This window comes from Tursiops truncatus, chromosome 3 (genome assembly GCF_011762595.2).
Source record: "Tursiops truncatus isolate mTurTru1 chromosome 3, mTurTru1.mat.Y, whole genome shotgun sequence".
Lineage (NCBI taxonomy): Eukaryota > Metazoa > Chordata > Mammalia > Artiodactyla > Delphinidae > Tursiops > Tursiops truncatus.
This window is the reverse complement of record NC_047036.1, coordinates 94878746-94900904: the sequence shown is the minus strand read 5'-3', so window position 1 is coordinate 94900904 and position 22159 is coordinate 94878746. Positions and strand designations below refer to the sequence as shown.

The 22159-nt window shown below is 33.7% G+C and overlaps 1 protein-coding gene across 12 annotated transcripts in view; it reads right to left on the bottom strand.

Moving 5' to 3' along the window:
• Nucleotides 1-22159, bottom strand: part of COMMD10 (COMM domain containing 10) — a 172761-nt gene that overhangs the window by 126003 nt on the left and 24599 nt on the right. For 11 of the 12 annotated variants that reach the window (XM_033853097.2, XM_019940864.3, XM_073802424.1 and 8 more), the window contains exon 5: nt 16952-17062. In XM_033853097.2, the coding sequence (XP_033708988.1) occupies nt 16952-17062 (111 nt within the window). Of the gene's footprint in view, nt 1-15671; nt 15760-16951; nt 17063-22159 lie in introns of those variants that run through there. The other variant, XM_019940869.3, reaches the window with a different exon arrangement.

Below are 22159 nucleotides of genomic sequence, written 5' to 3'. Positions count from 1 at the left end.
GTTCTTAGCAGTGCCTGGACCTTGACACTAAAGGAAAAACGCGTGCCCCCATTCACGTTTTAATGCATATTTTAACGGTTAATATTTTTCCAGAACATTATTGAGAAACTGAAATTCATAACATTTTAAGTTTAAATATTTTATTTATATCAACAACAGCATGTTTTAAGTTTACTTTCCTGGTTTTATGGAAGTAAACTTATCAATAATATTTTTAAAATCTACTTCTTTGTTTATGTTATTATCAATTGAGGGAAATGCCATGTTAAATAATTTCTCTTGACAAAGTGACAATCATAAGTAATTTTAAATTAACTTCAGTTTACTGAAACTTCTTTCACAGGACACCACTGTAACTGGTATTGTTTTAAAAAAAATTCTCAAGGTCACTAACAAATTTGGGTAAAACTGCACTAAGCAAATTTCAAAACAGTTTTAGAAGATCCAAACATCATGCTGACTTCATAGTATAATTACTGATACTGCATGCTGCTAAAACTATTTCAGATGAAATTCTTACAGGACTTAAATAATCTAACTTTTTTAGAACCAAGTCAGTGGCTGTTTTTTGTAAATAGAAGTACTCAGAAAATAACTTTTCTCTGGTTAAAAATACAAAATTTGAAGACACTTCATTTAATTTTTCATATCTTCATAATAATGTGAGATTAGGATGCCCATAATCTCTCTAATTTCTATTTTATATAAACTTCCCAATAATAATTTATACTCTCATCTGGTGATCTGTATATTTCAAACTTTTCATTTTTATTTTAAAATTGAGCAGGTATATTCATAACTCTTGTTAACGTTCTGCATTCATCAAACATTCAAAGTTATATTCTCCCACTTGTTGTAAGCAAAGGGACAGGCTTTTTATTAAGTATGCAGCTTTATTTTTAATCAGATCATTTTATTGTAGAGCTTTATTAACCTTTTTCACTTGGTTCAAACAGCTAGGAAAAGAAGGTCACTAGCATCAAAGAACAAAATTCAGTAAGGTCTTTTAATAGACCTAATCTTCCCTTAAACATTTTCTTCCTAAATTTATCCTAAAGATATTAGACAAAAAAAAAAAAAAAAAAAGGAAGGAATTATCTTCTTTATGCCTTCTACTTTCACAAGTAGTTCTACTTCTGGCAAAACTTAATGGCCTTATAAAGAGTTAGGCATTTCAATTTTGCTGCTCTAAACTGGAAAGACCTCTTTAAGTAATGAAGATACCAATGTGCTGTATGTAACAGACACTTTTACATTTCCTACCATATTTAATTCTCAGAAAAACCTTGGAAGGTTGCTATTATTGTCCAAACTTTCAGATCAGAATTTGAGCCTCAATCAGGTAAGTAACCGCTCGAGATTCTTTAGCTATTTCCCAAGAGGTAAACAGTGTGCTTCCAAAGCCTGTGTTGCTTTTACTACATACCAATGCCACCTTCAAAGTCCTTTATATTATTCTGTATTATCTGTCAAATGTAATACAGAGCTATTTTTTAGCTGAATGGTAGAAATAACTAGGAACCAGAGAAATGCTTTGTCCCAGGACACACACCTATTTAATAAGGTGTGTATTTAGTAACAAAGTCTAAACCTTCTCTACAACAATATTAACATGGGAGAGGTGAGGGGGGAAGGAACCATGAATACAAATCTTCAACCAGACCTTTTAAAATATAAGAAATTAAAATCACAGTTGTTCACAATTTTTTTGCTCCACAGTTTATTAGGATAATTGATTTTTATAATTTTTATACTAATGTATGTGATATATTTTAGCGACCTACAATGAAAAATTAATAGGTGATTAATGCTGCAAATATAAAGGCAAACCCCTACTGTGCAAAGCAGTATAAGTAGGGCGTACAAGAATGGAAGCCATGGAGACAGTCATGTCTGAATCTAAATCCAATTAAAATAACATGGCTGGTACCAACAGAACCCGGCTCAATAAAATTTGAAGGAAAATAGGGAATCATATTAGAATTCTTCAAATTGGCATTAACTAGGTCAATATACTCACATTCCTCCCTGTCAAATTTAAAAGTTAGGAACTACCATCTATACTATCTTATCCCCTCCTTTTTTCACTAGGACACACAGAATGTTCGTTTACCTATAAGATTTTTACAAGAATATACTTCCCTGACAAATATAGAATACCAGTGAGTTTATATTTAAGAACCTTTTTTCTCTCCTAACAGGCTCTAATCCTATAAATCAGTAAGAGATTGGGAATAGGCAGGAGACTTTCTTAATGAACACACTAGTACTTTTAAATTCTAAGACAAGAGAACTTGAAGATTCTGAAGGCATAAATTAGTAAAACATAAGAGGGACCAAAGCACAAACAAGTCATCAGTTAATACAAGTGACATATTTAATTCATGTGAATTTAACTGTGATTCAGCTCAATTCAACTATATATATATGGACTTCAACTATACACTCTGCAAACAGAGATAGAATACTAATTAAATAATGCAAGCAATGAGGCCCACCATTCCCTGAACGAGCGTAACTCCTGGAGTCAGTGTGAGTGTGAGACGGAAAATGTGAATCTTCTGTTTCCTCAGTCGATGCGTGCTGAGGCCTCATGTACTAAGGTGATTCTAGGGCTAAAAGACATACGTGCACTGTAAATCTAAATGTTCAACTAAAGAAACAGCAAACTGTTCCAATAAACTTCTGAAGAAAAATAATACCGCTGAAATTGACTTAATAAGAAATGCTATGATGGGATCCAATGTGGTACTTTCCTAAGGCATTTCCTCTCCCTCCCAAGAAGAGTCTTGTCTCTATGAGATCATCACCTTCTGCACCGACATTAGAGACCCTAAAACCCATCTCTCCGTAAGATTCCTTATATATAAAAGAAAAAAAAAGAGGACATCACTCTTTTTAATATTAATGTGCAAAAAGAAAAATAAGAAATTTTATGGGAGAGGCTGGCAGAAATGAGGATTAGGGAAAACTACGTGGGCTAAAAAAGGCAGTCTTTGTAGATTTGGGCCAATTTGCAATATGAATCGCTTAACGTAAGTTAATGAATTATAAACTGATAGAATTTTTTAATGTAAGTTAATGAAATATAAACTATCTGACAGAATTTTTACATCAGAGTTTCAAAAATTACCTAAAACTATTTGTAAACCAAACTTCCCCAAAAAGAATATTGGAAGCGAAAAGCACCCTCAAGTAAACAGGTCAAGTTTGCCCTCTGTCAATATATACAATTGACTGGTAGACACATTCTGGTCAGGAAATGTTTACACTTTCATGCAAGTGGCTATGGTTAAGTTGCTAAGTACAATTTTCAAGCTCCAAATTCAACATCCCACCAGCAATTAAACAACAGGATAGAGAGAATTAGGTATAAAAAAAAGATAAAATATTTTACAATTTCTACTTCTTCCCATTTCTGAGGGAAATCATGTTTCCTAAGCCTAACTCACATCCTGGCGCTGACAAAAAAAATGATCATGTTTGTACTTTACAGTGTGGTTAACCAACAAGGCAGCCTGAGGCTGGGTGACTGGCTGGGCCCTCCAGTTCCCCCAGACACTGCTTGGCTGCCCCAAGGGCAGAACAGGGCAATCAATATTCAGCTAACCTGCCTACTTGCACTTCAGCTGAGCAGCTATCATCTAGAAAAATCCGGTACAGACTCTATTTTACTACCAGAAACTCCCTGATTCTCTAGTACTATGAGTACTTCATCACCCAGACAGCCCTGCCAGAAAAGAATAGGAAAACTCTCAATGCAGTCGTCTATCAAGGTCATTCTCTCACTCCTCACACTTGGCAAATGGAAATAAATCACCTACCCTCCAGAGAGTTTCATGACGATCAAAACAAAATGTTTAAGAGCAAGATAAAACCATACAGACTATAAGAATAGGCACTAGCCATGGACCTCACTAAAGACAGACGGCAAAGTAATCACTGTGGAAGCACAGTGGTTACTTTATTAAATTGTACATTATTTTCAGTCCTTCTGGGCAAATAAAAAAAAAGTGACTTATTGTTTATTAATTTCAAGGGTCCGATGAGACAAAGTATAAAAGCACGTAGGATACCTGGCATATATTAAATGGTCAATAAATGTTATCTATTATCATTACCTTCTTAATTGTTTAAATGTGGCAGTATCAGGCATAGTGGTTACTTTCTGTGCACTGCAGCTATCCAGACACTCAGCTTTAATGAGCTCCATCCACCTAGGCTGACTAGAATTCAGAAAAATACAAAGTGGCAGCACTTAGGAAAGAGACAACGAGGTATCTCAGCCACCTGCATATTTCATATAATATTATGAAGAAATTAGATGTCCCCTCGGCCTCCAAATAGGTCATAATCCATATGAACTGACCCAAGGCAACTTGTGGGTTTACTTCTTAAATAAACAAAATTTCCTTATGAGAAATGTTTACCTTTTTTTAGGAATTACCATTAATTAGACCGCATTTTAAACTGCATTTTTTAACTTATTTTTATTTTTAAACTTGTTCTTGTCCTATATAATATCCCCTCATCTCCAAAGATCTCTACTCTTTAGAAGCAGACAGCTGAAATACATAGAATTAGGTAGTACTTAATTCATAGATAACATGTGTACCATCAAAGAGAAGTGTAAATACACTTATACGGCAGCAGTGTTATTGTTACTCATTACCATGCCAACCTAAAACACCTGAGGAGGTGACTATAATTTAACTTATAAACGAATACACAATACCCACGCTCAAAGCTAAGGAATCTATAAATTATATCTAAATATAAATTTATATATAAATCTATAAATTACTTATCTGTCTACAGCAAAATGCTTGATAAATTTAAATCGTTCAAGCTACTTTAGGTATATGCTTACAATGTTCATATTTTCTTGTACTTCGGAGTCAAAAGAAGTCAATATACATAAAAATCAGTTGAAAAGTAGAGAAAATACCCAAATTAAAATGAGGATGAAAATCTGAGCCATCATTTACATGAGGCAGAAGAACTTTTGATTTCTCATTTTAAAACAAGACTATCGTAAAACTAGCAACAGATTTTTGGTAGACTATTTCTTCTATTATTATACATTAACAATTAAATAATATCCTCCTCCTCCTCTCTTAACTAAAAAGGATGATTGCAATATGCCTGCCTCACTGGAGTGTTTTGAGACTCAATATTTGTAGATTTTTGAGCCTTGTGGCTGAAAGAGTGCATACAAAGTATTATAATCAAGAATAGCGATATAAAAACAAAGATGGTTTAAGATAATAGAAAATTACATTTGTAAGTGGCACAATGCCATACTACCCCTGAGGACTTGTTCTTTCAGAGTACATACTCTATGAAAGGTCACTGTGGGTGAAAAAAAAAACCCCACAGGGAGTTCAAGTAGCCTACAATGCAATATTAGTAATTAAGGAAGTGGTATTCTTCCTCTATATTCATTTGGGAATCATTTCTACTAATTAAGAGAAAAGGAACAGTGATTTGTTAAAAATGATGGTTACAGAAAATTCAATCTGAATTCCAACAGCCTGGTTACAAAGGAGAATACTGTAACACTGAACAATTTTTTTAATAAGGGCAAACTACTATACAAGCCATCAAGTCAGTACTCAACTATCTTCCAAAATAATATACTCCTAAAAATATTTTCCAGAATAATCTGTTCCTAACACAATGTTGAACTATAGCACTGCAAATTCAAATTTAATTAACATTAAGTGCCTACTATGTGAGAGTCATTCTATCGATAATAGGCACTTCACAGATATTTAATTCTATCAATAATCCTAGAAGACAGGTATTACTAGCCACATTTTCAAACTGGGAAATTTGCTGCAGAAAGATTCAGATTCTTGCCCACAGTCTAAGAATTTAAACTCAAGTCATCTCACTGTTACACTTTAAATCCAGTGTACCCCCTTCATTCCGTCAGACTAGGGTCTCATCTGGCTATGCCAATAATCAACTGACAAACCATTCAGCCTCACTGGGCCTGAGTTTTCTCAGTAAACTTAAAGGGTTGAAATATTCCCTAAGTTGGTCTCCTTCATCCTCCTTCTCTCTCTCTCTCTCTCTCTTTCTCTCTCGCTCTCTCTCGCTCTCATTCTCTGTCTCTAAAATGTACTATTTTAATCCTTTTAAAGTATACAATTCAGTGGCTTCCAATACATTCACAATGCTGTGCACTAATTTCAGAACGTTTTCACTACCCCAGAAAGAAACCAATAACCTTTAAGCTGTCAGTCCCCATTCTTTCCTTCCCCCAGGTCTTGATAACTGCTAACCTGCTTGTTGGTTCTGCCTAACCTGGATATTTTATATAAATGAGACCATACAATATGTGACCTTTTGTGTCTGGTTCCTTTTACTAAGAAAAATATTTTTGAGGTTCATATACATTGTAACATGTATCAGGACTTCATTTCTGTTTATGGCTCAATAATATTCCATTGTATGTGTATACTACTATTTGTTTATCCATTCATCCATTGATGGGCATTTGAGTTGCTTCCACCTTTTGGCTACTGTTATGTACTGCTATAAACATGCATGCAGATATACATATTTGAGTCCTTGTTCTCACTTCTTCTGGGTATATATCTAGGAGTGAAACTGCTGAGTCATTCAATAGCTCTATGTTTGAATTTCTGTGGAACTGACAAACTATTTCCCATAGTGGCTGAACCACTTTACATTTCCACCAGCGATATATGAGGGTCCTAATTTCTACACATCCTCACCAACACTTGTTATTTTACTTTTTTTTGTTTTTAATTATAGCCATCCTAATGGGTGTGAAGTGGTATCACTCTTGTTTTGATTTGCATTTCCCTAGTGATTAATGATGTTGAGTATCTTTTCATGTGCATGTTGGCCATTTTCATATCTTCTTTAGAGAAATGTCTATGCAAGTCCTTTACCCATTTTTTATTTGAGCTGTTTGCCTTTTTGCTGTTGAGTTGTAGGAGCTCTTTACATATTCTAGACAGAAATTCCTTACCAGGAATTTGCAAACATTTTCTCTCATTCTTTAGGTTACTTTTTCTTTTTCTTCATAATGTCCTTTGATGCACAAGTTTTTAATTCTGATGAAGTCCAATTTATCTATTTTGTCATTCGTGCTTTTGATATTATATCTAAGAATCCATTGCCATATCCATGTAAGATCTCTTTGGGCTGGAAAATTCCATCAGCCTTTGCTCATTCCATAAATAAAGTTGTATATGAATAATAATTCTATTTGTTTTACTGCTGAGAATTATATAAAAGGGTTATTTTTGGAGTTATTATTATATTACCCTTACCAAGGAAGTGGCAGTATTTTAACTTTGGATAAAATGGCCCTTTAAAGATGGATAGGTTGGAACTCCTTGAGATAAAATGGAATAACGCTGAAAGAAACTGCATTTTTGCTCGATTATAAAAAGAAAGGAAGAAGTGGAAAGAGAGGGAAGAAGAGAGGAAGGGAGAAGATTCAAATAAAAAATTCCCAAGTGACCCTGGAACTAATGTGTCTGAGGGTCCTCTGTATGACAAACGACTCAAGGGAGCCTGCGGCTAGGGTTCCAGTTTTACAGCCAGATTCTCACTCTCCATCACGCCACCCACAACATACACCATATCCTCACTTTCCAACTGATCTGATTTAGAATCTATGGTCCATCACTAAAATCACTCCCTTGTACACAAGGCCAATCCTTTGTCCCTTTCTCCCTTCACCTGATACACTGGCAAAGATGAAATGCTGATTAAACCCAATTATCTACCTACTTCACAGTTGCATCACAGCAACTAAAAATGGATGAAAGAAAATGTACACCATTTCAACAGTTCTCATTTCAAATTCATGGTCACAAATCTCAAGTGGGCAATAAGCACTGGCCAGTAACAGTGAAACAGCCTAAAATAACTAGTTTGTTCATTTTCCCAATATCCAAAATAACTGTTTCATACTTCCTCCCCTGTTCCCAAACCTTCTAGACCTACCCACTACCTCAACTAATGACTGCATTCAGAAACAGAAGCAATCGGACACAGCTTCCTCTTCTACCACCCAAACTACCTACCTAATCCATTCTCTTTCTTTTTTCTGTTACAACAAATAATGTGTTCCCACTCTCATCAAAGTCCAACCCTTTCATTTGTGCTCTGGCCCTCTTATCGTCTCACTTTCTCATGGAACTTGTATCCCTCTCTGTCCTGCAGCGTCAATTTCTCCGCAATGGATGTGGAATCGGCATACAAACCTCCTCTAGTATCTCCAGTCACTGAATCCACATTCCCCTACATTGACTATTCCGTTTCTGTTTCTTGAAGGAGTTGCGTAGGTGGTTGCTTTCACTTTTTTGCCTCATTTTCTTTCCTCAATTTACTCCAATCAGGATTCTTTTGCCTCTCAATTGTGATTGAGACCACAATTACCAAGGTTATCAGAGAAGTCCATCTAACCAAATCCAAGTCATATATGTATGTCTGTTCTTCTCTTTCCTGGCCCCTCAACAGTATTCAATACCGCCCTCTGTCTCGAAACACCTCCTTCTCCTGCCCCACACAGTGATCACCAGTGACCTCCATGACACTAAATTCATTTTTTTTTTAAACTGCTATATAGTGATTATAAGTTTAGGCTATTGTGGCAGGTGGACCTGGGTTCAAATCTTGCCCATATTACTTTCTAATATCCAATCTAGGGAAAGATACTTAACCACTGAGACTAGTCTTCTTAATCTACAAGCTAGGGAAAATACTAGTACTTAATTCACAGCTGTGAGGGTTAAATTAGTATCTTTTTCTTTTTTCTCTCTTTTACCTCTTACAGCATGTAACATTATTCACCCCCGACGAAATACTCTCTTGCTTTGGTCGCTGGCTGCTCCTTTCCCAATCACTGTGATAAGCTCCTGTAGCTCTACTTGCCTTTTAAATTTGGGAGCTCATCAGGTTCTATACTTCCTCCCTAAGTGACTAACCTCTTCCATCTCATAACTGAAATGATAATCAAAACCTCGATGATTTCCAAGTCTCAATTTCTAGTCTATAATCCACTCCCCACCTCACCAACTGCCATCCAAACAATCTCCACCTGGATATCTCAGCTACCTCATACTCAACATGCTCAGAAGATAAGCCCCTATCCTTTTTCATGTGTTCTTTCCTCCATCTGAAACTCCCCTGCCTGTTGCAGTCTCCAACTCCTTGCTGTCAGTTTCCACAGTTCCATGTATTTCCTTTTGTAACAGTCACTAAACTTAAATGTATTTACCGGCTTAATGTATGCATTCCCTTTTAGACCATAAGCTCCATGATTGAAAATAAAACCTGCCTATATCACAAATACCTTGCCTAGTACCTCATGCATGGTAAAGGTTTAATAAATGTTTCTTGAATTGAATTTGAGCTATTTTAAAAGTTGTTGCTTATTTAATTTATTGAACTTTAATTTATTGAATTTTATTTGTTCAGATGTCTAATTCACTGTTAACACTTTTATTTCAAAGTACATAAGCCACTCATTTACATTACTATCATTTCTAATCCATAAAAATACATTAAACAAAATTTAAAGGTACTTTTAAACATATTCTATTATGTTTGAGGAATTCTACAATTATCAATTGCCTCCAGATTTCAAAAAAGTAAAGAAGTTCAGAAGCTAGGAAAGACAAGTGAGGGTGATACTGTTTGCCTACTTTGAAATTTCACAATTTTTTTTTTTTTTTTTTTTTTTTTTTTTGCGGTACACAGGCCTCTCACTGTTATGGCCTCTCCCGTTGCGGAGCCCAGGCTCCGGACGCGCAGGCTCAGCGGCCATGGCTCACGGGCGCAGCCGCTCCGCGGCATGTGGGGTCTTCCCGGATTGGGGCACGAACCCGTGTCCCCTGCATCGGCAGGCGGACTCTCAACCACTGCGCCACCAGGGAAGCCCTCACAAAATTTTTGAAAAGAATTTTAGTAAAAAGATGATTTTTTAAATTATGAAATACATGGAGTATTTTTTAAAAGATTTTCTCCTCCCAAGTCGTTTTTATCATTTTCTCCACATGAATACTAACTTCCATCACACTCTGTGTATTAATATTTCGTTTTTACTCATCAAAAATACACAATGTCTAAAACAGTATTTTTGCTAGCTTAAAAGTCTTATCCATAGATAAATGCAGACTTTCCATTAGGCAATCTAAAGTACAGAAAAAGACTTATACATACATACTCTTCACACGCATATAAGGGGGTTCATTTTGTGATACCAAGGAGCTACACACGTATTATTTGAACACTTCAATATACTTGAATACTAAGATCTTTAAGAAAGTCATACTGATCACAAAACTAAAAAAAAAGAAACCACAATAAATTAAGGAAAGAGTTTTGTATTGCTCTCATTTAGAACACATGACACCTTAAAGGATACTATCATTGAGAAACTGATCACAATGAAAAAGGATACAAAACAAAATTAAGAATCAGAAAACTAGAGTCACAAAGCCTTAGGATTACTTAAATAAATAAATTTGATTGCAAAGAACCAGGCTTTTTTTTTTCAAAGTATATGGGCAATTGTCTACCAAATAAGGGTTGTTTCTATTTACTCTAACTGCTAGAATATTTTATGAGATTGCTTCTACATGTTCTATAATAAAATAAAACACATACAACAAAAGCTTCTTTAATGTGTATACTAAAGGAATAAAGAAATTATAAATGAGAGGGCTCTATAATCTTACAAAAATACCAGGGCCTTTCACTGGTCTCCTAAAATTATCCAAAATAATTAACTAGTTATCAAAGAGCCTACTTTTGAGATAGTAATGTTACACTTTTCTCCAGAAGCTCTTATATTCTTTGAATGCCACCTTTGAGTGTGTGTGTTCCTAAAACGATTATGAAAAGCCAATTATCAAACTATAGTAAAGACCTTTTTTTAGTTTACACCCTTTCACCCAGTAATTACACTCCTGAAGAATAACCATAAGTTCCAAGGATGCTTTATTCATTCATTCATTTGTTCATTCATCATTCAATAAGTGTTTACTGAACACCTACCATGTATTTATACACAAAGATGTTTATCACAATATAATAGGAAAATACTGGAAGCAAACTCATTATTTGACAACAGAGGAACTGGTAGCAAATTGTAGTAAGTCATAGCCAAAACGTGATGCAGTCAATCATTTAATATATTAATGATGAGTCTGAATATGGAAAAGATCTGTTACAGAGTTAAATGAAGAAAGCAGAATATAAAATCAAAGAAGACTTTCAAAAGAAAGTAGCTATTAAAAAAAAAAAAGTAGCTATTGAATGAACACTGAAATAAAAGAGACTGCACAGTGGTGGTAAATCTGTGACTTTTTCTTTCCATATCTATAAAATTTTCAAAATAAATGTATACAACTTAGGTAATAAAAAAAGAACCAGAAACATCTTCTTTAAAAGACAAGCAATATTCATCAATCATTTCATTTCAAAAGTAAAAACCACTGACCTGTCTTAAAATTCTAAACCCTGAATAAAACCATCCCAAATGACACAAATAAAAGTATCTTGACACAGACCTGCTCATTATACAAAGCTAACTTTATAAATTTCTGATCAAAATCAGTGAGTAAAAAAGCCCAAGACTTTATAGAATGTCTTTTCAGATCATAAGATAGTATACTTTAGAAAATGAATAACTGCTATTTATCAAAAAAGAAAAAAAAAGTTCTGACTGATGAATGAGACTACCTTCTCATACCACTGAACAGTAATAACAGTACTGAACAGTAATAACAAAACTTCAATTCTTTTTCTTAAACCAAATGCAAACATCACTGTTTTTTAAAAAATCACTTATAACAGAGGTATAGGAAAAAAATGACTGGAAGGTCATATAACAAAACATAACAATGCTGTGGGTACTAGAATTACACTTGATTTTAATTGGCTTTTTTCCCCTATATTTTCCAAAATGTCCATTATAAATATATACACAAATATTGTAACACAGAAAAATAAATTTAAATTATCAAAAGAATATGCTGAAATATATTCACTAGATTAGATTAATAAAAATACAACATTTGTAAAATTTAGACCTGTTCATCAAAGCAGCTCAGAAAAATCTGAAGGTCCTTCCGAATCAGTCAATACAAACATTACCTTTAAGAAGATCAAAATACTTTAAATTTCTAATACAAAGAGTTCATGATTTGAACAGCATATGTGTGTTTTTCTCTTACTGAAAAACCTGTCATATATACAGCTAAGGATGTGTTTTTAATGATATACCCTATTTCTTTGTTCACGACACGTCAACATCAATGATATCATATAGCCCTTACAATAAGGTCTGTTAATAAATGCAGTGTCTATTAAACTGAGACAACATCAAAACATACAACTTTACTTACCACATAAAAGAATATATGTGTCTTTCATTGACTTTAGTGTAAAATTGTTTCAATTTAGTCAAAAAGGAAATTTAGAATGCATGTGATTGTAGTTTTATGAAAAACAATAATAAAACAATCATTGCATTTTAGAAAAGCTTTCAACACCTTGAAACATATACACATATTACAGGATAACTGCTAAGTTATTAAATAAGCAAAATGATACAGTATCCTAGCAATAAATATAGCATAGGTCTCTGAAATAAAATTGCCTGACTTCAAATCCTAGCTCTGTTTATTAGTTGGGAATAACCTAGGAAAATAAACTAACCACTACATGTTTCCATTTCTCCATCTATCTATAAAATACAGATAATAATAAGAATTCATACCTGGAAGAGATGTTTTTTAAATATCAAAGGAGGTAATACCGTATCTACATAGAGTAAGCAATTAAAAAAAAAGGCTTTTTTCCCCCTTTTTCTCAATCTAAATAGAATTTGTCATACATTTTGAAAATAAGAATGAAGACCTCTAATTTTAAAAATTGGTATTAAAAGTCCTAAGTTCACTCAAGACCATAATTACCCTTCTGCAACCTGAGCACAATCCAATGGAACACTTAGATAAATGTTTAGAAAGTTCTCTTGTCAAGGTGACTTTATCTCAGTTGTTTCAAAAGAAGAAGAAAAAAAGAATGAAACACAAGGATTCTTTCTTAAAGGATGAACAAAAAGAATTTAGAATCACTGCATTTACAAAACATGATTGTCTTGAACAGCAAATTAACTGAGGAAAATGCAAGATTAGTAGTAAAATTCAAATATTTTAGCGTTTTTAGGATATTCAGTTAAAGTGTTGATGCCATCCAAATTACCAAACCTGTTACATATAAAATTGCTATTCTCTATAAAGAAATTTCAACTGTCTATGACTAGTCTGGAACCAGTTATGCTCTAACCTAACACAGCCATTCAACTATCTTTGGGATTATTGTATTCTCTTTTCTCATAAAGAAGTTAATACGGGTGGCAGAATGTAACCAAAAAAATCAACAGTGTAGAAGGCTTTTTAATAAATTTCATTTTGGCAAATGATCATATGCAAATTAGCAAATATTGAAATCAGGATGATTTTATTTATTTGTTCTGTACATATCTGATTAATAGGCACTAATTTTGTTGATGATAACAAGAGAACTCTATTGTTATATACAGATTAGAAATGTAAACACTTAGCATTTCCCACAACTACTGACTTCACAAATTATTTTGAATGTTATTTCAAATAACACTGTGAGTGCCAGAGGTTAGGTAAGCAAAGAGCTCTACTGCCCCCTAATGAAGTAAAACAAAAAAAACAAAAAAGCCCAAAAACTCAGAAAACTTGTTTTGAGGTATGTGTGGAACAGGAAGATAATCTTACTTTGCTAAATGCAGTAGACAAACAGTAAGAAAATTAACTGAAAACAACTAGAATATCTATCAAAATACTATAGGAAAAGCTAGAATCATCCAGTTTTCATGATAAAATTAGTAGCAAAACAGGAAAGCCTCCAGACAGAAATGTTCTAACAGAAAGGAGGCCAGTACAACAATGTTATCTAAAGTGACAGCAATTAAAACTTCACCTCAGGCTACACTTTTCATGTGTATGTTGGAAGGGAATGAGAAGAAAGAGATTCTTAGAAACCATGCTTTTCAGTGAATTACTGTAAGTTTTCAGTTCAGCAGCTCATACGTATTGTAAATACTATCAAAATATTCTCTTACAATTTGCACTGACTCTAATCCTCTCAGAATTATTTTAATATATGTGTACTTTCAGGATAACTACATTGTAAAACATACATTTGATGGAAAAAAAAACCCATACATTTGAAAGAATTTTACCTGTTTCCTGTTTTAAACAAATGTCAATTTCTTAAGCATGACAACTGTGTACTTTATGATACTCTGCATCATAAACTAACCAGCGATAACTTTTAATCTTCCTTTTAATAAAATTTCTCCCTTTCTTTAACAAATTTGGTTTTTAAAACATGTTCCATACTCATGTTCCTTTTACCTAATACTCTAACCTGTCTAGAATTCCCGAATTCTCATTCAGAACAGAGCAAATGTTTGGGGGAAGAGCAGTGTGTGGTCCTTAATAACAGAAGTTATGTAAAAATTAACATCAAGGAATCAGATATAACAAGAGTACAAAGAATAGAATACCAGATCATAAAAACATGGAGAAAAAGTAAAGCTTCCCAGCAGCAGTTCACTGAGGGGAACAGAGGTATGGTAGATAACTGTTCCTTTATAGCTAGGGCACATGTCCCTTGGAGAGGGCCTGTTTTTAACCAGGTTGACCGTGGTTGTACATTCCACTATACGTCTGTTGTTTACAATATATAAGAAGTAGGGACCAAACCCACAAAATGCCACAGGGGAGACAGGCAACACAGAGAAAGAGGGTCACTTAAGTCTGCATACGAGATGAAAATATCCTTTACATTCCTGTGCTGCTGCTCTTCCCAAGTGTCCGTTAAGGAAAATGGTTCTCTAGCTCTGCAAGTCATAAGGGTAACCAAATGTTCATTCAAAATTTTAAAACAGCAACAGACAGAAAAATACAAATGTACTCCAGCCTATATCTCAAATGAGTTGGATCTCACATCTGTATAGATTTCCTGAATAATATGAATGAATTAAAAACATGACTCTTTTACTTGAAGCATTACTCATTCATTCCTACTGCCTAAAGATATAACTGACACAGAGACATGTTTTGAAGACACAATAAAGAAGCTGGGAGGACTCAAGCATCCCAGAGTTAAACACTGCCAAAGCTATGATGCTTAAAGTATATCAAATATAGAGTCAAAATTGTATCCTTCCAAGCTATAAATTCCATTTAGCTACTCAGACTTAACATATGATAGTCACGAGAAATAAAGCAGTGAACGTATACCTGGAGAACGCATATATGTATGTGTGTATATAGGTGTGTGTTTTCCCTCATGGAAGAGTCTCAGTCCACACCAGTGAGTTTCAGGTTATTATCCTAAAGCTAAAGGAATGCCTTCCCTAGTTCATGGAGAGAAAAAAAAATAAAGGACTTTCCAGGCTATCCTTTCCCTCCTCTATTCTCAGAAGCATACGTATGAAAAATATGATCAAAAATTAAAGGAAGAAAGAATGAAAGAAAAGGGAAAAGGTTAATTTCATCAAGAAATAAAGTTAGTGGCAGCTTTGGTTTAAAACAAAGAGATTTATTTATTCATTAGCCCAAGAAAACTTTTATTGATGATGATGAAGATGGCAGCAGCCAGCATTTATAGAGCATCATGTACTTTACATACACTGAGTATCTGATCTTCATAAAAGCCCTGTGAGACAGATATATTATTCCTGTTTTACAGATGAAGAAACTGACACTCATAAAGATTAAGTAACTTGCCCAAGGTTAGACCGCTACTAAATTGCAGAGCATATATAATATAGCAGTCAATTCGACACTTAACCATTAAGTTTATGTTCTTTTCTGGTCAAAATGTGTGAAATGAAATGATTCTTTGCAAACACTGTAATAAATTAATAAATTATACATGTTAAGATCCAATTCAATTGCCTAAAATTCTGTGGACATGTAACCTGAGCTAGGCACTGATGCCAGTTCTTATGGAAGACAGAAATGTACAAGACATAATAAACAGTGAAAGTGCTAACAAAGAAGTAATAATATACACATCCTTCAATGCCCATTATAAATAATAACATTTCTTCCACTATTCTCTGATCACATACAGCCACAGTTACCTCTTCTTCTTCAGATCTTCCTACCTCACTCTCACCTCTATTTCATTTGTCTTAAAATGAGACAGTCTCATTTATTTAAGGAAAAAAAGTCACTCCTCCTGCTCTAAGATATTCAATTGTAGTAAAAAATATATAAAAATAGCATTCAATGACAACTGAAACACACATTTCTCAATATGCTGTAGTATATTGTCCATAGCAACTCTTTTACCTTCGATAACATGTTCAGGTTTTCTTAAATTAATACTAAAGAAAAAAATCACCATGCAGTTTAAAACTAATCCAAAATTCTATTTTGTATTATCTGAGATTTAAACACACACACAGACATACTATACATACACAAACAGAACTCAGGTCACCTTCATATTTCAGGCATTGGCTGGACAACATTATTCCCTCTGCCATATGTATGCAGCTTAAAACACAAAACACCCAGAAACATTCACAATTATCTAAAACATTAAAATCATAATTTTATATGACCACTACCAATTTTTTCCATTGCAGAATTTAAAAGACATTATAACATATTCTTGCAAGAAAAGTACCTTGTAAGACAACCTGTTTTTTCAAATAAATAACAAAGTGATATGTAAATCTGACATCAAAACTTGTCACAAAGATCTGTCATTTTGTTAATCTTTCATTTTAATTAAATTATGTGTAAACCTTCAATTCAAAGAACAAAGACCTTGCTAACAATAAAGTACAAGACCTAGTAAACAAAATACATCCTTTCAATGGGATACCCTTTCTTACCTTCGAATCCTCATTGCTCACTCCTAGCTGTAACACAGCTTGAGGAGATTTTAGTTTTGCTTGGGCAGAGTGAGCCATCTGAAGGTTAAGCTGCCATCCAACCGTCTCCAGCTACAAAAGACAAGCACAGATTGGAATCAGATGGTACAGAAGGAAGAAAACAGTCAACTTTAAGCAAATCTCCAATCAGCAGGAATGAACATGGATAGCCTGGACTCTGTGGAAAGTCAGTTCCAGGGCTCCTTTAACCTGCACACTCTGTACATTCTCCCTTTGGGCTCATTAGATTGGCCACGTGCCATGCCTGTCAAATTCAACAGTAAAACTGGCCTTTAAATACACTCTGTTCTAAAAATAAAAGTTCTGAGACTAAGCGATGAACTACACTAAAGGAGTCAATGGTTTTTAAATAGTAAATTACTATTTTAAAATAGTATATTTTAGGGAATTCCCTGGCCATCCAGTAGTTAGGACTCTGCGCTCTCACTGCCGAGGGCCCGGATTTGATCCCTCCCTGGTCACGGAACTAGGATCCCACAAGCCATGCGGTGCAGCCAAAAAAACAAAAACAAAAAACAGTATATTTTAAAGCCAATGGTTTTTAAATAGTTATAAATTTTAACCAGTAAATAGCATATACTGGTGATAAGTACTTTAATGACCTATTATCTTTCAAAACTCTTTGCAGTAAGTAGAACACGGTAGAACTTTTTTTTTTTAAAGGGAAATTGAAGTGCCCAGATGGTAAGAGGTTCACACATTTAGACACAGTTAGTGAGACTGGAATAGAGCCAGGCAAAGAATTGATATCTACTAGTGAGCAGGTGTTATCATGCTTTCCAAAGTATTCTAACTTACTATGGTTCCCAGTTATGACAGAAACTAATTAGAATACTTCCTTTGAATTTATTAATTAACAACAGCAAAATTGAATCCGGAAGGCAAAAACAGTAAAGACACACTAAAACAGCTTAAGTTTCAAAATATTAAGCAGCATAAATGTGGCTTTACTGAACAAGACAGATTATTGGTTTCTCCAACCTCAAAACTATGAAGTTTTAAATCTAATTTCCAATAAATCTAAGTATCAATATTTAGGGAAGTTTTGTGACATGAAATTGTCATATACCTCTGACAACATGACTCTAGTAATTGATTTAGTAAAACTACCTTAGCTACACTGGTAAGAATGGCAGCCTCACAACAATCTTTACTTAGCTGGAATACTAATTGCTAACTTGAAAGACTGTTCAACAGCTAGAATCACAGCAGTGACTCAAAGCCAAATTGGAAAGAGAGCAATGAAAGTATTATCTATTCGAGAGAGGATGTGATGAGAAAATAAAGATACAATTCTGTACTTTCTGGCACTGAACCTTTTAGAGTTTATGGGTAAAAAGGGGGAAGATGTTGCAGAGACATAATCCATAATACCACAAGTAAAAAAATCAATTTAATGGTACATGTTAAGGATCCATAATGTACTGATCTTTAACACTGATTACAGTAGTAACATAGTCTCTAATAGCAGCCCACTACTTTTTCAACAGTCCCATGCAATAGACCCTCCAATATAACAGGAAAGAACATGTCATAACTACTCTCATATATCCAAGCATTTTGATACACATCACCATCTTAATTGAAAAGCACCCTCTAGGTATTTGTATGGACCTGTAAGACACTGTTTTGATCTCATTTAACTAATCCTATCCCTGTCCTTTAAGCACTTAAGATAAATGACAAAGATAAATATTAAGTGAATAAATTAAAATATGGTCCCACTATGGTCAGGCCTTTGCATAAATTAATGTATGCTCAGTCACTGCACAGAGGTAGAATGGGAGAATTCAGATCACTGAACTTAAAGCTTATGCTTAACTTATGCATAACTTAACTTATGCATAACTAAAGTTATGCTTAAGTTATGCTTATGCTTAACTTATGCTTATGCTTAACTTATGCATAACTAAACTTATGCTTATGCTTAACTTATGCTTATGCTTAACTTATGCATAACTTAACTTATGCATAACTAAAGCTTATGCTTTAGTTCATGCTTACACTGTCACTCACTAGCTAGGTGACCCTGATAGTTAAGTCACAATCTTTCAAGGTCTCAATTTCCTCATAAAAAATGGAAATAAATCTACCTGAATTATCTACTTTTCTGAGTTACTGATAATATCAAATAAGAAAATGCATATTCAAATTGCTTTGGAAACTGCAAAGCATTATAAATATAAGGCATTTGGGTCGCCTCATTTTTCCTACAGTATCTTTTTTTAATAGTATGTTTTAAATAGAGTTGACACTCTATATCTATCTGCTGAATTGAAACAAATCAAAAAATACAAGGAAAGGTAAATTTTTAAAACCATCATAACTAAAAAGAGTTCGTTGGTTGATGTTCTTAAATTCTAGAGCCTTTTCTATTGAATTTTGTGATTTAAAAATATTTGTCCCGGGCTTCCCTGGTGGCGCAGTGGTTGAGAGTCCGCCTGCCGATGCAGGGGACACGGGTTCGTGCCCCAGTCCGGGAAGATCCCACATGCTGCGGAGTGGCTGGGCCCGTGAGCCATGGCCGCTGAGCCTGCGCGTCCGGAGCCTGTGCTCCGCAACGGGAGAGGCCACAACAGTGAGAGGCCTGCGTACTGCAAAAAAAAAAAAAAAAATTGTCCCATGCCCCCATGAAAGAGTAATTTTAAAAGTAAAAACAAAAAATTGCTAAACTCATATGTAGGTATATGCACATACACACACCCACTCATAAAATTTCATAGAAAAAGATCAGTATTCAGAAAACTTAAATGAAGAGGGAATAAAGGATAACTAGAATTATTTTAAAAAATACTTTGCAGTTTCACAGAATAGTAAGAAAAACAAAACTAACAAAATATTTACAGTGAAACTAGGAGACAACAGCAACACTACTTGAGATAGGTACTCTTATTATCCCCATTCTAGAGATTAAATATGTAAAATGTAAACAACTGGTGCATAGGAGTAAAGAGTATATGAAGATTCCTTATGTTATTATTCCCACTTTGTTTGAAATTATATCAAAATCAAAAGTTACAGAAATTAAAAAAAAAAAGTTACAGAAATTGATTCAAGTAAAAATCATCCATGGATACTAAATTTAAGTGGAGAAAGTTTGATTTGAAATGAACGGTCACAAAGTTTCTGCCCACAATTCCTTTTTAGTTGCAAAAGAAGAAAATAATTATGCAGTTGAAAAAAAAAAGCAACATTTTAATCAAGAGATCAAAATTAACATCACCAAAAAGTAGCAAATGGACAGCAGGTGCCTCTAGAAATGATATCCTGCGAAGACCACAACATCATTTACATAACTTTCTAGCCAAAAATCATAACTAAATTTGATCATGAAGAAACGACAGAAAAAAACAGAGAAACACATAAAACAAGTGGAAGGTACACTTGAAAAACATCAATGTCCTAAAAGACAAAGAAAAGCTGAAGAAAGAAGGAATTCCTTAAACTGCTTAGAACATATATTATTTTCTGGGTCTATAATAGGCACTGGTAATACAAATATGAATAAAACAAAGGCCCTTTGCCAAGGTGAAAATCTTACAGTATACTATTTAATTATTCCTCTGAGACTCCTAAGAAACAAATATGATAGTCATCAATATTTAATTACATAGGAAACAAAATCTAGCACAGAATTTTGACTTAAGTTAGCTAAACTACATTTGCTTCTACTTAAAAGAAAATTCTGTACAGTGTATATGAGGCATTTGTACATTAAAATACCAGGAACCATTTTAATATAATTTGTTTTGACATCTCATATTCAAATTTAAATCTGAGGGTGTTTATACCTTAACCAACATCTTAAGTTTAAATGTCATCAAAATAACATGAAACACAAGGAAAATGAGCCACTAATATTTTTAATGTTTTCCAACCCATGCCAAAACTGTTTACATGATAGTTCTTAGGCATCTCATTTACATTACTTATTACCTGACAATGTCACTAACATGTCAGTTCAAAATATAAGGACTTCATTCTCCCTCTAACTTCCACATAAAAAAACTCAGCATAAGCTTAAATTCTCGTAATTGCTTTGTAAACCACAGTTCTAAGCATATGCAAAATTAGTCAAAATTACAATAATATTAGCTCTTTTAAAATGAAAAAGAAAATGTAAAGTTAATCACCATACTTTAACTACTGGATCTCTCAAATAGTAGCCTCTGCTTGGATCATATCACATAGTAAGAAACACTTTTTTATGTTGCAAACTGATATACATATACAAAAGTGTCATAAAACAATTTTTACCCAGAGCAGTAATACAGAATCTCTACTATGTTTCACTTTTAAAATACTAATTCAGGGACTCCCCCAGTGGTCCAGTGGCTAAGATTCTGCGCTCCCAATTCAGGGGGCCCGGGTTTGATCCCTGGTCAGGGAACTAGATTCCACATGCTACAACTAAGAGTTCACATGCTGCAAATAAAAGATCTCACACGCCGCAACTAAGACCCAGTGCAGCCAAATAAATACTTTAAAAAATAAAATAAAATAAAAATTTAAACAATTTAAAAATTAAAAAAAATAATAAAATACTAATTCAAAACCCTCCAAATTGATTTCATTACCTACTAAGCCACTAATAGGTCAAGCTATCTATCTATAGTTAGAAAAAATACTGCTCAGAAATACTGAATGAGTTTTAGGAATTATGTGTATGGATATTCATGAAACAATTATTATTTATTATAATGTCATGAAAACACAAAGTAGAACTGTAACTGCTAAAAGAGAAAACAGTACCTATATTTTGTCGCTATAATCCATCATTCATTTTATAACTGGCAAATACTATAAGCAGAAATTCTGTATATATATGGCTTATTACACAAACTATATATTACTATTTACGCCTATGAAATATAAAACTTAGGAAGTTAACTAAACATTTAATACAAGAAGAGCATGAACCTACCTGTTTTTAAGGCTTAGCTAAACACTTGCTCTATAATTTCCTTGACCATTTCTCTTGACTTCAATGATTTCTTCGTATATAATCTACTGATTAATTATAGAAAATTCCCAACTTAAAAAAATTCTAGTTGGCTTATTCTTTGTTTTCTAAAATTATACATATAGAATAAAGCATGATATTAAGAACTTTTTCTAAATCTTTCATACAGGGGAGAAGGGCATTTT